The sequence below is a fragment of the Malaclemys terrapin genome, chromosome 22 (assembly GCF_027887155.1).
Source record: "Malaclemys terrapin pileata isolate rMalTer1 chromosome 22, rMalTer1.hap1, whole genome shotgun sequence".
NCBI lineage: Eukaryota > Metazoa > Chordata > Testudines > Emydidae > Malaclemys > Malaclemys terrapin.
The window spans coordinates 19,264,039-19,279,775 of record NC_071526.1 but is presented as its reverse complement, the minus strand read 5'-3'; the positions used below and the strand labels follow the sequence as shown (position 1 = coordinate 19,279,775).

At 51.2% G+C, this 15,737-nt stretch overlaps 2 protein-coding genes across 3 annotated transcripts; one reads left to right on the top strand and one right to left on the bottom strand.

The window, feature by feature from the left end:
* The first annotated feature begins 814 nt into the window (after window positions 1-814).
* On the top strand, window positions 815-6,509 carry YRDC (yrdC N6-threonylcarbamoyltransferase domain containing). The gene is made up of 6 exons (XM_054011633.1): window positions 815-978; window positions 1,617-1,812; window positions 2,556-2,670; window positions 4,121-4,240; window positions 4,724-4,866; window positions 5,198-6,509. Exons 1-6 carry the CDS (start codon window positions 819-821, stop codon window positions 5,265-5,267), a joined length of 804 nt encoding a protein of 267 aa, XP_053867608.1. The 5' UTR covers window positions 815-818; the 3' UTR covers window positions 5,268-6,509.
* A 1,465-nt stretch (window positions 6,510-7,974) lies between these two features.
* Window positions 7,975-13,939, bottom strand: MANEAL (mannosidase endo-alpha like). Of its 2 annotated transcripts, XM_054011632.1 has the most exons (5): window positions 13,375-13,939; window positions 10,927-11,036; window positions 10,389-10,465; window positions 9,128-9,569; window positions 7,975-8,169 (listed from the first exon to the last, which is right to left on the bottom strand). In XM_054011632.1, exons 1-5 carry the CDS (start codon window positions 13,838-13,840, stop codon window positions 8,140-8,142), a joined length of 1,125 nt encoding a protein of 374 aa, XP_053867607.1. In that variant the 5' UTR covers window positions 13,841-13,939; the 3' UTR covers window positions 7,975-8,139. The 2 variants fall into 2 exon arrangements, with proteins under 2 accessions (XP_053867607.1, XP_053867606.1); XM_054011631.1 differs by having other exon boundaries at window positions 7,975-9,569; window positions 13,375-13,920.
* Window positions 13,940-15,737: the final 1,798 nt, after the last annotated feature.

Sequence of the window (15,737 nt, the reverse complement as noted above, 5' to 3'; positions counted from 1 at the left end):
ATGGTCCCTACTCCATTTTGGAAAGGCAGCCTGAGGTCACTGCAAATACTTGCTGAGGTGCATTGATCCCTGAAGAGTGTAAAATCTCTGACCAGGAGTCTATCTCAGTTGACTCGCTGGGCAGAGCTCATGGTGTGAAGCAGGAGTGCTGGAGTCCAGGCAGTCAGACTTGAAGGCCGTGAGGCCTCGTGGCCTACCCCAAGAGAGTGGGACCTCCTGGGGGTCTGGCACACTGAAGGGATTCCTCTGAGGGGTTGTTGAAAAGCTGGGGGTTGGCGCAGATCCTGTGGATCTCTGACACAGGCAATAAGTAAATTCCATGAGTTTCTTCTGCAAGAATTTTATTGCCATAAAGAACCAGGGTCGTTCTAAATTCAGCACCTGTCAATGTTTTACTAGACCCCACTCCCCTCCCAGAGCCGGGGAGAGAACCCAGGAGTCCTGGCTCCCAGCCCCGCCCCCTCTAACCACTAGACCCCACTCCCCTCCCAGAGCCAGGGAGAGAACCCAGGAGTTCTGGCTCCCAGCCCCGCCCCCTCTAACCACTAGACCCCACTCCCCTCCCAGAGCTGGGGAGAGAACCCAGGAGTTCTGGCTCCCAGCCCCGCCCCCTCTAACCACTAGACCCCACTCCCCTCCCAGAGCCAGGGAGAGAACCCAGGAGTCCTGGCTCCCAGCCCCACCTGCTCTAACCACCAGCCCCCGCTCCCCTCCCAGAGCTGGGGGCAGAACTGGAGTTGGAGGGGCCTGTCTCTTTAAGGAGCGTGACCGGAACAACGTCATCGTGACTCTTCCTTGCGGAAGCGGAAGTTCCTTCCATGCTGAGCGCGCGCGGGGTCGCGCTGGCTGGCTGGGCCCGGGCCGCTGAGGAGACTGTGGGGGGCGCGGGACCGGGATGGGCCGCGGGGCGGCGGGGCCTTCACCGCCGGCTGCCGCTCCCCGGGCCCGGGCGCAGCGCGGCGCAGCGCGACCCGCAGGGTGAGCCGGGGGGGGGCCGGGCCGGGCCGGGGCGGGATGGGGAGAGTTCCGGGCCGGGGGGAGCTGGGGGCGGGGATGGGGGGGGGCGGGGCGGGATGGGGAGAGTTCCGGGCCGGGGGGAGCTGGGGGCGGGGCGGGGATGGGGGGGGGCGGGGCGGGATGGGGAGAGTTCCGGGCCGGGGATGGGGGGGGCGGGGCGGGTGTGTTATCGCGGCCTGGGCGGGGCTCGTCTCCGCAGAGCGGCGGGAGCCCCCAGGAGCCCGGGCCGGGCCCAGCGCGACCCGCAGGGTGAACCGGAGGGGGGGAGCGGGGCCGGGTCCATGGGGGAGTTCGGAGCCGGGGGGGATCGGGGCCGGGTCGGGGATGGGGAGAGGCCGGGGCCGGGGAGGGCGGGAATCGGGGCCGGGGGAGAGTTGGGGGGGTCGGGCCGGGGCGGGATGGGGAGAGTTCCGGGCCGGGGGGGAGCTGGGGGCGGGGCGGGCCGGGCGGTGCCTTCACTGGCTCGGCGGCCGCTCGGGGCTCCCAGCCCCGTGGCAAAGGCGGGCGGGCTCCGGGCTGTCGGGGCAGACGGTGACGCGGGGCGGTTGCGGGGGCGGGTGCTCGGCGCGGTGTAACGCGGCGCTCTTGCTGCCCGACAGGCTGGCAGGAGACGCTCGGCGCCGCCGTGAGCGCGCTGCGGGAGGGCGGCCTGGTAGCGGTCCCCACCGACACCATCTATGGGATCGCGGCTCTAGCCCAGAGCTCTCAAGCAATTAAGAAGATCTATAATCTGAAAGGGCGGAACGGGGGCAAGCCCCTGGCGATCTGTCTGGGAGACGTGGAGCATATTTACAGGTGAGCATGTGGCACGGCTGGGACACTCGCCTCCCGCGTGCCAGGGCCACTGCAGGGAGTCTGTCAACCTACCTGTGACTTGATCCTTTAAAAAGCAGCTTTTGTGAAACCTTCAGAAATCACACACTGTGTTAAATCGCAGTGGGAAGTTGTTTTTAAGCAAGTTTTCCTTTGCAGCACTTGAGCACTTTCCGGGTAGCTACCGTCGGCTTTGTTTTCATGAGTGGTGTATAATAAAAGTGAATTGGACTAATTTGACATCGTGGTTCGTGCTGGGAGAAATGCACGCAGCTTCAATCCCAAACGTAAATGGAATGCTCAGAATTCAGTTTTAATATCTAACATGTTGGTGACACTGGGAAAAAGATGAGTTTGCAATATAGATTTTAAGATGTGTCCTCTCTAAACATCTCAAATCTGTGTCCAGCACAGCTTGCAGTAGGGCAGGTACCTTGTGCCGTATATTGAAACGGGGACAGATGTACCTAGAGAGCCCAGGGAAGGGAAATCCCCTCAGAGAAGGGTCTGGGGCTGCCAGAATTCTCACTCTGTGCTGCTTTGGTCAGGGAGGGCCAGCTGTTTTCTTGCATTTTGCTACCTGTCTCAGCTGTGCAATAGTAAACATGTAAGGCGTCGGGGGAGGAGTCGTGGTAGCTGGGAGCGTGGCAGCACTCCCAATGAGGGTTCGTCTTTTATGGCTGCATCCTGTAGCAATTTTAAGTACATCTCAACATACTTTATAGGTACTGCCATGTCAATGTGCCAGAAGAGCTGCTGCGGGACCTCCTCCCAGGACCTGTGACCCTGGTACTGCAGCGTTCCGAAGGACTCAATAAAGACCTGAACCCTTTCACGTCGGTAAGTCTTTGGGACACGACACACATCTCTGCAATTTGACAAGTGACTATTTTCTCCTTTGAGGTGGTTCCTTGGCCTTCCCACTTGCATTCGTTGTGTGTTCGCGGCATTCAGCATCAATTGACATCTTCTTGAGGCTAGTTCCTGCCCTGTCAATAACGAACATGAGCCAAGATGGATGTATTTGTAGGTGTCCTTGTCACCTGTCTGAATGTGATATAGCTTGTAGTTTTTGATGTGCAGAGTGCTTACCTCAAGACAGCGTATGAAGCTGGCAGAAAGACCTGTCCTTCCTTTTTTGTGGTCCACACTTTATACTGTGAGCCACATCCAGAAATAGAATTCCGGATTCTAGAATCAGATCATTTGTTTTAAAGGATTTAGAATTTACCCATTAAGGTGTTAATGGGAGTTAAGAAGTAATACAACTAAATTAAATAAAATAGCAGCTCACCTCTTAGTGAGAACCCTGAGGAAAAAGTTGCTAGCACTTGACTCCCAATCTCAACATCTATATTTGTAACAGAACACTGGAAGCAGCAGCTGAGGGTGTTGCTGTCCCCCTGAGAAACTCCCTCAGTAGGGCCACAGGCTGTCCATAGTTCAGATCCCCGGCTTAGTTCCCTGTCTGACTGTCCAAAAATCAGAAGTTGAACTTCAGGGACATATCTAGGTAGATGTGTCCCCAGAAATTTTTGAAATGGTATGCGGTCCGTCCCCCTTACCGACCCCAGTCTCGGGGAGGAGACTGGCAGTGGCTTCGCTGTAGTCAGTGTGTGTGTGTGCTCAGACCCTTGGGCCAGTGCAGCAGTAAAGAGATCCCCCTCACCCTTCCTTGGAGTGGGAGATGCCAGCTGCGCTGACCATAGGGAGGCAGGGACAACCGCCCCCCCCCCCCCCGTTAGCTGACTCTGGGGCTGTAGAGACCCAGCAGCCACTACCTCCCCTTCCAGCCATGCCTGAGACAGTGGTCAGGGACCCGCCAACCGCACAGGAGGTAACAGGCTGGGGCGCCCTTAGTACCTCCCAATGGGAGAGCCCCTGCCAGAGACCTGGCACTGTGGGCTGGCAGGAAACTGGAGGCCCTGGTACTTTCCCAAGCCTCCTGCAGGAGGGGGGAAGCTAGAGCCCTTACGAGCTTTCCACCGGGGGCCTGTAGGGCTGAATGGTACCAGCTCCCCCTGCCCTATCTGGGTTATGCCCTGCCCTGGCATCAGGGCATGTCCCAGCACAACTGAAAATTGTTAAGTGGCTGGGGCAGCAGCTAGATGGAATCATTATGTGGGCCAAATCAAGCCCTCAGACTGCCAGTTGGACCACACTTCTTTAGGTCGACAGGGCTTCATACATGTAATGGGATATGTGGTTGACCTGTAGCTCTGTGACTATTGCCTATAAATGCATCCTCTCTTTGGCTGTTGCATATAAACACACCTCTCTTCTCTTGTAGTTGGTTGGCGTTCGTATTCCAAATCACACTTTCATTAGGGAGGTGGCACAGGCTTGCTCGGGACCACTGGCTTTAACGAGTGCTAACATCAGTACGCAGGCGAGCACGCTGACCGTCTCGGTAAGGCTGGTTTTGTATCTGGGGAGAACTGCTTGGATTTCAGAGAGGAGGGGGGAGAAGCTACTAACCTGTTTGTACAGTAAGCCCCAGGGCCTTTCCCACGGTGGTTGTTCCTTATCCTGAACCACGCTATTTCTGCTACAGCCCCTGCTGCTGGGCTGAGAGCCTCCCTAAAGATTGAGGAAGGGCAGAGTTTAAAATGCAGACTGTTTAAAGGCTTCCTGTGTACTTTACTAAACATAATTGTGCAGCAAATGGTCCTGAGCCTGAGAATCCTTAGAGGGCACTTGTAGCTCCTCAACTAGTGAAAGTGCGTGTGTTCCGATGTCTGTGGCATGTTTAGATCAGAAGCTCAGAGAAAGGAGAGATCTTCCCTGACACTGGAGTCCTACAGAGCTTCACTTGTGGTATCTATTTAAAAACTCAAACAAAACCCCCTCAAAAGTTTGGTTGGCTGAACCCAATTTTCCCTTGTCGTCTCAGGAATTCCAAGACCTTTGGCCTCAGTTATCCTTGGTCATTGATGGAGGTGCAATTGGAGATATCCAGAGTCCAGAGTGTCGTCTGGGGTCAACTGTGGTCGACTTGTCTGTATCTGGGAAATACACCATTATTCGGCCTGGCTGGTAAGCACGCTTTGCTGACCATAGCTGCAGCTTTCACTTTAAGTAAAACAAAATGCAATTGAAAGTTAAAACATGGGGCTTGTTTTGCCCATTTCCTACAGTGGTTAGTGTATAATGTTGTCAAGGCCCAGTCGACAGATACTGGGTTCAGCAGGATATAACTTGCTAGTTCATAGTATACCCCTCTTTTGCACTGCTGGGCGAAGATGACCTTGCTCAGCTGGTTCTCGTATTTTCCCTTAACTGCAAAATACAAAACTGTGGAACCAACTGAGTCCTGCAAATGGGAATTCCTTTCTAGTCACCACTCCACTTGCCTTTATTTCCATAGTGCACTGACACCGACAGTTGAAATCCTGGGGAAGAAATATGGCTTGACATCAGAACCTTCTTGTTCGTGAGATACCAAACTCTGGAAGCTGTGCAGAGTCGGTAAAACTGGGCACCATGTGCCCGTCTCTTCAGGAAGCCAGTGTCAATGGTCTTGTTTAATAAGGTCAATGGTTGTATCAGTCCTCATGTCTCACCCTGGGTCTCTTCATCATTTGTGTGTAATGGGTATTTGGTCTGCTGTGCATGGGTAAGAAACAAACCAAGTACTTCTGACCTCCAAGTCTAATATCCCTGATTACCATACAAGGGATCCTTTGCCTTGTGCAATGGGGTTTACTAGGACTTGAAATAAACAAATGTCTGTTTGCGATATCTTGGCAAACTGCTGCTCTGGCATGGGACAGAGGATAGTGTTTTACTGAAACATCTGTGTACAGCACTTGGGTTTGATTTAGATTTAAAGGCAACCAATTGCTGCTTTGACTTAAAAACACACCACTGTGTGTGTGTGTGTGTGTGTGTGTGTGTGTGTGTTTAAGGTTTCTTCTGTTTTACTTAGAAATATCAGGCATACACAGTTTCCTCTTGCTTGATTTTGCAGGAGTGAGCTTTGACTCCTTTAGTAGAGAGAATCCTTCTTCCACCTGTCTGTGTTTGACTTAAATAGTAGAGCAACTGAAAGGCTTTTTATTTTGGTGTAATCAGTTTCTCGTGATGCCATAATCTTACTGTTCTCCAGCAAAAAGTAGTGAGTCTAGACCTGATATTTCTAATGGTGCCAAACAAGAGAAACTTTTCAGCTGCTCTTTAGTTATCAAAAAAGCATCCCTTTTGTAAGTCATCTAAGTTTTACTTTTAAGTGATGGTTGCTAATCCTGATACTAGACTAAATTATTCCTTTTTTTTCCTTGTAAAAGGAGAAAGGACAGACCCTGAAGTGCAGTGTTTTGAGTCCCTCATGAACTGTTCCCTTCATCACCCATGAAGTTGTTGCTTTCCCTACTTAGCTGACCCATGGGCAAGGATCAGTCTGTAGTTTTTATAAATCTTAATTCAGTGAGATTGTTAGAACAACGGGAGGAGGCCAAAAGGGTCTGAGCCAGTATTTATTCTTCTGGGAACACTAAAATGAAATTAATCTGTTCATGGGGATATTTACTAGTGTTTAAAAAATGGTGACCAAACTGTGGTTTGTGTGTGTTTGTTTTTGAAACACAATTCTCTGTTATAAATGCTTAGATTTAAGGTGTCTGGATCTCTGCAATGTTTCTTTGTGTTAGTGCCATTAAAGTGTGAATTTTGTACATACACTGTTACCTTTGGAGGTGGTGGCTTTTCATCTTTCTAAGACTAATCTCTGTGCAGCCTAGAGTCAATTGTTGTAGAGATGAAGATTTGACTAGCAACTACCCTGCTAAACAAGGCCCATCATGCAGCAAGGCATGGAGCAGCTGGACTCTTATCAAATCTCAAAAAAGATGAACGAGGGCTTTATAACCCAGATGCTATTGTAAGTGAGACACAACCACAGGGAAAACTTTTTGCTTATTCCACTCTCGCACTAAATGGGGTGTACTCTGGTACCATGCACAGAACTTTGCAGCAGGAGCTCTTTATATAAGATTCCTTTTTGATTGTCAGGTCATTAAAGTGGAAATATGGACAAAGTGCTGAGTAGGAATACAAAAGAATAGCACAAGTATGGAGGGACAAAAGAAGTTACACCTGGTAAGGGATATAAAAGGTAATAAGCAGAGGTTCTATGAGCAGCAAGGGTTTAAATACAAAGATGGGTGTATGTGAGTACCTAGTATTAAATAAGGATATTAATATAATAGGCATCATAGAAATGTGGTGGAATGATGATAATCAATGGGACATGGTAATACCAGGGTACAAAATATATACAAACAGAGTAGGTTGTGAAAGAAAACAGATTCATACAAAAAACTCTCCCATAGAATCTCTTCGGATAGAAATTCCATGCTTGGAGAGTAGGAGTGTAGAAGTAGGAATACACTACTGCCCATGGGAGCAGGCTGGTACTAGTGATTGTGCAACAGGCAGAGGTTATAAAAATAAAAACAATAATAATGGGGGCTCCAACTACCCTCTATTGACTGGGTACATGTCACCTCAGGACAAGATGTAGAGAGAATTTCTAGACACCATAAATGACTGATTCTTGGAGCAGCTAGTCCTGGAACCCACATTGATTTAGCCCTAAGTGGAATACAGGATTTGATTCAAGATATGAATATAGCTGAACCCCTTAGTAATAGCAACTATAATGTAATTAAATTTAACTTGTAGGGGGAAAAATACCAAAGAATCCCACCAGAGTAGCATTTAACTTCAAAAGGGGGAACTACACAAAAATGAGGAAGCTAGTTAAATAGAAATTAAAAGGAACAGTCACAAGAGTGAAATGCCTGTAAGCTGCATGGAAATGTCTTATGAACACCATAACAGAGGTTCAGACTAAATGCTTACCCTGGGCTCAGTCTTTGGCCCTGGGCCCCATTAAAATGGGGTTCTGACCCCCAGTTTGAGAACCACTGGACTGGATGACCTCTTGATGTCCCTTACAGCCCTACACTTCTAGGATTTTAATATTTTCTTTACCTAGAGTGATGTGCTAGAAAGAGAACATTTTCAATCATTTGCATTAAATAGAGAAAAATGAAACCAATAGTGCTTTAACTGTACAGCAAAAGTCAGAAATTAAGCATAATTAATGTGACAAGGTAGAGCCCTGGTGCACTAACTCCGATCTAAAGCTGCCACTTCTCACTTTATTGATAAAAAGACAAGTACAAATGATTCTTAAAACAACAAATGTAGAAGGGCCTGGATGTACTGTAGTTACAAAAAAGGGTATTTATTCTATAGTGATGTAACTTCCTTCTGGTAGAACACATTAGTGTTTTCAGCTACATTTTATTGCAAGTGGTTGCACTTCATCTGATTCTAGAGACAAGATAAAACAAAGTTAAGGCTAAGTTTTGAACATGTGAAACACAGAGCATTTAGTACACATCATTTCAGTTCATTGGTTGCCAATACAGATAATAGGATAAATTCCAGCTCTGATTGTTTTTAGTTATTTGGATACAGGGGCTCACTGACACCACCCAAAGGGTATTTAATGGTATGGTTTTGTTTCTTCTACAATAAACAATTTTGAGGAACAATTAACTCTTTGCTTCAATCAGCTAATAATAGAAGTGCATTGTCAGAGCTGCTAGTGGAGGGTGTAGTATGTAATCGGCAGGCAACTGGTGAAGGGCATAGGATAAAATACATGCTGGGGGTAGGAGCCCAGCTAATATCTAAAATACCACACTAAACATATGCACTGTAAGAAAAACAGATCTCTCGCTCATTCATTCCCTGGCCTGGTCACTTACAGGCCAGTTCAGATCCAGAAGGGCTTTAAAAGGGACATCTGTACTAAACTCACAGTAGCAATAGAACAGACTGCTGCTTAGAGACCCCTCTGCTCACTAACATTTCCTCTTGTGAGTGTGGAGTTGGTGCTCAAACCAACTTTAGGGCTGTTCATGGAGAACACTGTATTTAGCCAACTGAACAAACCCACCAGCCCTGAACAGAGACTGTGACCCATAAGATGCTTTTCCCAACTGCTCCTTAAGCACCTGTCCCCACAACCGATTGTGACCTTTTTCATAAAGCACAGACAGGCTGTCTGAAGGCTTCCTGTGCAGAATAATCACATCAGCCATTGCTCCTTCTCCTTGCTGAAGTGTTCTGCCCACCTGCGGGTCAGCTCCAGATACATGTTGGGCTGATGAGGCAGGTAGTCCAGATACAGGCGTGTTAGTGTCTTTTTGGGCACCGCTTTCTCAATCTGAGTGCCTTCATGCCACTCATTGAAGGAAGTGATGGAGACTATCTCCGGCCTTACCATGAGTGCAGCCTGCAGAGCCGTTTCATAGTATTTTCCATTGACTCGGTTGCGAGTGTTGTGGTTGTTCCATGGGCGGATACTAGTATCAATGTAGCCTGGGCCAACGCTGGGAATGAACATCAGGTTGTTTGAGTCACAGAAGGCTTTGATAGCTTTCCAGTTCTGGTGGGATGAGCCGAAAGAGAAGCCATTGGATGCAAAATACGTGTACATGCCATCGTATCCTGCGGAGAGAATATCATGCTTGTGTCCTTCTTCCACTAGCAGTGCTATGAACACTGCATCATACGGGGTATTGCGGAGGGAGTGAGAGCCTGACTGGGTGAAGATGTTGGCCCAGGATTCAGGGGGTGTCAGGTAAGAATCATAAATGTAAAATAATGGGAGGCTCCGTCCTGTACTGGTCTTGTACTTATAAAAAGCTGCATGTGCTCCATACCTACAGAGAAAGCACAGACCATTTCAGTGAGTGAGCGGAGCCTGGGGAGCAAGCCCCATGCTAACTAGCAGGCAGGTATGCCCATTACAAGGCAAATGCAGCCTAAAGCCCAGCTCAATTGAATATCCTAGTTGTTTCACTTTAGGCCTTTGCGTGCTCCCTGTGTCACCGTTTACCAGAATGGTTCAGCTGCATTGCCCATGGTTAGACCGACAAAGGGGAGGACGTTGCACTGGATTGATCAACATTTCAGACCCACTTTACCATGCTGAGGGAATGGCTGGAGGAACAGGAGAGCTTTGCTGCATTCCCTGAGAGACTCCGTCAGTCTAACTTATACTTGAGACACCTGGCAGTGATGACCACCATCGACATGCCCATAAATGCCCCGTGGACACATGCCCACTTACAAACTGGCGAGAGACCCACCAATGGATGGGAATAGTTTTTGGTTACTGCCTGGCTCGCCTACATTCCAGTTAGTGACCCCCAGTGAAAAGCTCTTTATCCCCCAGCATTTAAATCTTATTTTCTTGTTAACATCTCTGCCAATGGCCTTTGCTACAGACTCTGGGGCTAATACACTCACTTTACAAGGGTTGCTGAGGATGACATATAGGTAAAGGGCTATTTATAAGCTTTTGTGTGATGCTGTTGAATTTCTCTGCTACAGCACCCTGTGGCATAACTTAGCTCACGTACAGAGCAAGCAAGACGTTTAATGCAAGTAAGACATGGTTGGCCTGACATACTATCTCTCAGCACAGAGTTGGGCCTGAAATGTGCGCTAATGGCAGCTACTGAAGGCGAAGCACTTACTTGTCTATGATGTATTTAATGTTCTCATGCACAGTGTGGTCATCGCGCCCTTTGTATGGCTGGATGTGGAAAGCAACCTTCAAAATAAATCATGGAGACGTGGTGACAGCAGTCTTACAGTACATGCTTTCCTGGTGACAATCAGTAAGTGCCAGACCCTTTGAAGAGGTCACAGTATCCACCCAGAAGCTGCCTAGGCAGCCCCCTTGCAGGAAACAGACCAAGGGTCTGTTCCATCATCATAGGGCATGTAACCTATCCCTGGGAGCCGGTACAAGAACGGTTTTATAGTCGCTTTGTCCAATTAGTTTTAATATTTGTGAGCACAAGCTGTAAATCCCTCTCATGACGTGATGCTAGTTTGTGCTCAGCTGTTGCACAATAAAGACTCCCCACTGCCTCCCATAACGAGCAGTTAAAAATAACACAAAGCAACAGAGACTTCAGAGCAGGCGCCTGCTGAAGGAACACAGCGGCAATTCCTGGTTAATTTGAGCAATTAGTTTAATAGCTTCAAACAACGAGAGAGCAGCCTTACCTTTATGGCATACCTGTGTGCGGCATCCAAGATAAATGGCACAAGACTATCTGATGGCTCCCCGTTATCATCTGCCAGGCCAGGTGGGTACCAAGACAAAACCAGGACTCCTGCAAAAAGTTCCAGAAGGAGATCAGGACCAGCCAAATGCATTGATATTTAAATCCTGCCTGCCTTCTGCCTCTCCCATGCAACTCCAGAACTCGAACTTATTTCTAGTCATTCTAACAATTGCACAGAGTCCTCTAAGCTTAGTTGTCAAAGCAGTTAAACCTCAGATTTAGGAAGGAAACCCCTTAAAATAGGAGGGTCTGAACCACTGGCTCTACCCAGCCTGGTTCCTCTGTTTTAATACCCGAGTGCAGGGAGATGGTTATAATTGTCCTCAAGCGTTTGCAGGATGTCCGCACCATTAGGTATACTTAGTAGCAGGGTAACAGCTTGAGACTTCCTCAGGATGAAGTTAAATTCTCAATCCTCTTCTCAATAGCCCCATCCATGGCACAGTGCTACAGGAGGACCAGTTCTAAGTGCCTTAGCTAGTGCATAGTGGAAAGACGCTAGTCTGTATTAATATGTTCCAGTTTAGTTATGTGGATGATCTACAGCATAGGTGTTTTAAATCCTGTTACCCCACAAAGACACTGCATTTGGAAAGGAAAGGGTTAATTGATAGACCACTGGTAAACACTGTAACTTGACCTTTCTCAAAGGAAAAGCATCTGGCTTTAAAGGAGGTTTTTGTTCACCAGCCCGGTAATTGAATAATGGAGCTGTCCAGAGCTGGAGGTGCTGAAATTTCATCTGTGCTTAACAGTCTCAAACGAGCAAGGTGCTTCTCAGGTGATGGTTGAGAACTATTAGACTGAATCCTGGGCAAACAAAGCCTCTTTAATACAAGGCCAAATGAGGATGAACTGGCACAAACGGACTTCCCATTGCTCACTATTTGATTAATGAGAATATAAAGATGCCATTAACTGACTCAATTCTCACCGAAATGGAGCCTATTTTGATATTAATGATAGTTTGTTTTGATCTGGTTCACACTATCTTCCTGTTGTGATCTCACCTGATCTTGAAAGCAGGCTGGCTGGGCTGGGCCAGTACTTGGATGGGAAATCTCCAAGATAAAAAAACCACACACTGAATGCTACATGAAGAGGTGCTGGTGACAGAGAACATACAATTAATTCAGGCCCATTCTAGAGAGCAGTAGGCTGCCACATCTCAAACAGAGGTCCTGAACTCTTAGAATCAAAGTCCCATGGCACCTTTTGTGTCATGCCAGCTGGGATGTTTGCCCCATTCAAGAGTCAGCGTTGGCAATTTATAGCATTTGTTTAATTTTGGAATTCACGTGTCCTGTGTGATCCTGTATAGCACAGAAATTTGAAGGAGCTGATCTCTTAATAATATACACTTTGGTACCAGTGCTAATGAGGCTGTTCAATACAGTACATAATTGCTCTGCTGTATTTATACTACTACACTTTGCAAGCTACACAGCAAAATATGCAAGTTAAAAAGAAAACACTTAGCCTTTAAGGCAAACACAGAATAGACCCAACCTCTCAGTACTATTTTCATTCCAGCAACACCTTCTGGTAGTCTTAAATAACTTTCTTTCCCTTTTTTTGAAGGCAAAAGGCATAGTTTGCCAATTTTTAAAAGTTACCCAAATTTGAATAGCTTTGCTACAAGCTGCATTTTTGACCAGTTTTAACCAGGGCTTTCTAAGTCTTCATGTAGAAGTTTTACTCTGGTTTGTAGAATGAAAGTCTCTCATATCCTTGCATTCAGCCAAAGGCCCTTTTAATGTCCTGGGGTTTGTAACTATGCAACACTCACCTGCTTAACTTGAGTCATGCAAGCAGCCCCCTTAACTTCACTGTGAGTAAAATTAAGCATGCAGGTAAGTATTTGGAGAAACACTTACTAAAAGGTACATTTTCCTTGACATTCAGCCTAAATTTTCCTTTAATTTATTCCCATTACTCCTTCTGCAACTGCTTTGTACTGTACCACCCTCAATATCTCCTCTCCCACCTTGGTGCTTACATCCTTGTTAACTTAACCCCCTTGTCACCATCTGGCCTTCACCATGGGTTAAAGGTACAAAGCAACTTAGTCTTTGTCAGGAAACTTCACTGTGGATGAAAATTCAAATATATACACCTGAACATTGAAAGTTGTGATGCTATCCTCTCTGAATTGGGGTTAAAGCAGTTTATGAATTATTTTTCCAGTATTTTAGAAATATTATCTTGTTTACTCCTGATGGATTTAAAGTCTAATGCTCAACTCCAGCAAGCAGGTCTGTGCCTGGAACACCAGTGGCTTCGCTGGGGTGCTGCATGGATGCAGAGGCTCACCTGCACAGATCAGCTTGTAGGACTGGGGCTCGTTTGGTACCCAACATCTCTGAAAGTGTTAGGGTGTCCTTACCAATTGCTGCTGCTCTCAGCTGGTTCATGTGCTGCTCCAGCACATCAGGGTCCCTGGAGCTGTAGGGTCCCAGCTCAGGGTAGAAGCTAGAGCCAATGTCCTCTGGGGGGCTGTGCCGCCCTTTGGGGTAGCTGGCAGATATCTTGGGGTCCCAGTGCGGCACCATGACGTGGTCCCAGTGCAGGTACTTTCCTTCGAAGTGGGTGTTCCCGTACCACATGTAGTAGAAGATGTGCAGGTCGTAGGACACGGGGGGCGCTGGGGCCTTGGCCTCACGGCTGGGGCCCGCCTGGGGCCGGGAGATGGCCTCGTGCGAGACCGAGTGTCTCTCGCCTCGCTCCGCCACGGGCGCCAGGGCTGAGAAGCCGTCCGAGGGTTTCAGAGTCCGCAGGCCCATCATGGTGCCGAAGAGGAAGAGGGCGAAGAGGAAGAGGGCAATGCAGGCTCTGCGCCTCAGCCGGGCCATGGCGCCGGGGGCTGCCCGGGAAGGGGGAGGGGGAGGGGGCGGGCAGTCGGGCCCAGCGGGGAGGGGAGGGGGGCGTCGGTCGCTCCCCGGGGCTGGTCGGTCGGTCACTGGGGATTGTGGAGGGGGGATGTCGGTCACTGGGGGAGGGGTGGGCCCGTTTGGGGGGGGTCGGTCAGTCACGGGGGGTCGTGGGGGAGGGGGTCGGTCACTGGGGGGGAGGGGTGGGCCCGTTTGGGGGGGTTCGGTCAGTCACGGGGGGTCGTGAGGGGGGGTCGGTCACTGGGGGGAGGGACGGGCCCGGTTGGGGGGGGGGTCGGTCGGTCACTGGGGGGGAGGGACGGGCCCGGTTGGGGGGGGGTCGGTCGGTCACTGGGGGGGAGGGGCGGGCCCGGTTGGGGGGGGGTCGGTCGGTCACTGGGGGGGAGGGGCGGGCCCGGTTGGGGGGGGTCGGTCGGTCACTGGGGGGGAGGGGCGGGCCCGATTGGGGGGGGGTCGGTCGGTCACTGGGGGGGAGGGGCGGGCCCGGTTGGGGGGGGGGTCGGTCGGTCACTGGGGGGAGGGGCGGGCCCGGTTGGGGGGGGGTCGGTCGGTCACTGGGGGGAGGGGCGGGCCCGGTTGGGGGGGGGTCGGTCGGTCACTGGGGGGGAGGGGCGGGCCCGGTTGGGGGGGGGGTCGGTCGGTCACTGGGGGGAGGGGCGGGCCCGGTTGGGGGGGGGTCGGTCGGTCACTGGGGGGGAGGGGCGGGCCCGGTTGGGGGGGGGGGTCGGTCGGTCACTGGGGGGGAGGGGCGGGCCCGGTTGGGGGGGGTCGGTCGGTCACTGGGGGGGAGGGGCGGGCCCGGTTGGGGGGGGGTCGGTCGGTCACTGGGGGGAGGGGCGGGCCCGGTTGGGGGGGGGGTCGGTCGGTCACGGGGGGGGTCGGTGGGGGGGGTCGGACCCCCGGTGCACAGACCAGGCGAAGCGCGGTCAGGGGAGCAGCGGCCCCGCCCCCCCGGTCAGACGCGGCTCCCGGCCCGGCCGCAGGCGCCCAGGGCCCGGGCGAGGCCGCTGCATGCTCCGGCCAGCGGGGCGGCGGCTCCGCTCTGCGCTGCGGGCCCGGCACCGAGCCGTCCCCGCCCGGCAGCGGGAGGTGGGGACCCCTGCTGGCTTCCGCCGGGGCTGCAGCTCCGCACTGCGCCCGCCCGCCCGCGGCGTTGCGCTTCCACAGCCTGAGCGAATCCCACAGAACCGTCCCCACAGAGGGAGGAAGCGCTCCGGCCGGAATCGGTGCGGGCGGGCCCTACACACGCAGACTCAACCAGCCTGGGGCAGCCCATCCACCGGGGGGGGGCGACGAGTCCTGGAACAGTCTATATACGCCGCGGGGGAGGCTAGAGAGGCCTCCTTGCTGTGCAGAGGGTGAGTTACCCCCTCCCCTGTTAGATGGTACAGTCCCAGCGGCTCCATGGACGCGTGGGGACCTGCTCTGAATTAACTCCTTCCATGCTGCACGCCTCCCATTATTGCTCCTGGAGTGGGATTGTGCTGCCGAGGGGCGGGGCTGGGCATTATTCCGGCCTGCAGGGGCGTGGTCTGTGCTTTAAACTGGGTCCGACCATGGGCTGGATAAGCCACCTGCTAACACACCTGTGACCCAGGCTGAGGCCCACTAGCCATGGCTTGGTCCCTAATGCCACCTGCTTGTGGCCATGGGATGAGAGGTCGCTCGCAGGGAGCTGGGCAGCACCGGGACCCTCGTGTTCCTGTTTCACAGGAGCAATGATGTCAGCAATGTCAGTGTTAACACAATCATCCCTGGCCATCCGTGCTAAGCTTTCGCTAAAATGAATGGGGCGGGTCTCACTTCAGAGCTCTTGTTTCAGGCTCTCTGCAGACTCAGGCAGGCATTGCTACATTGG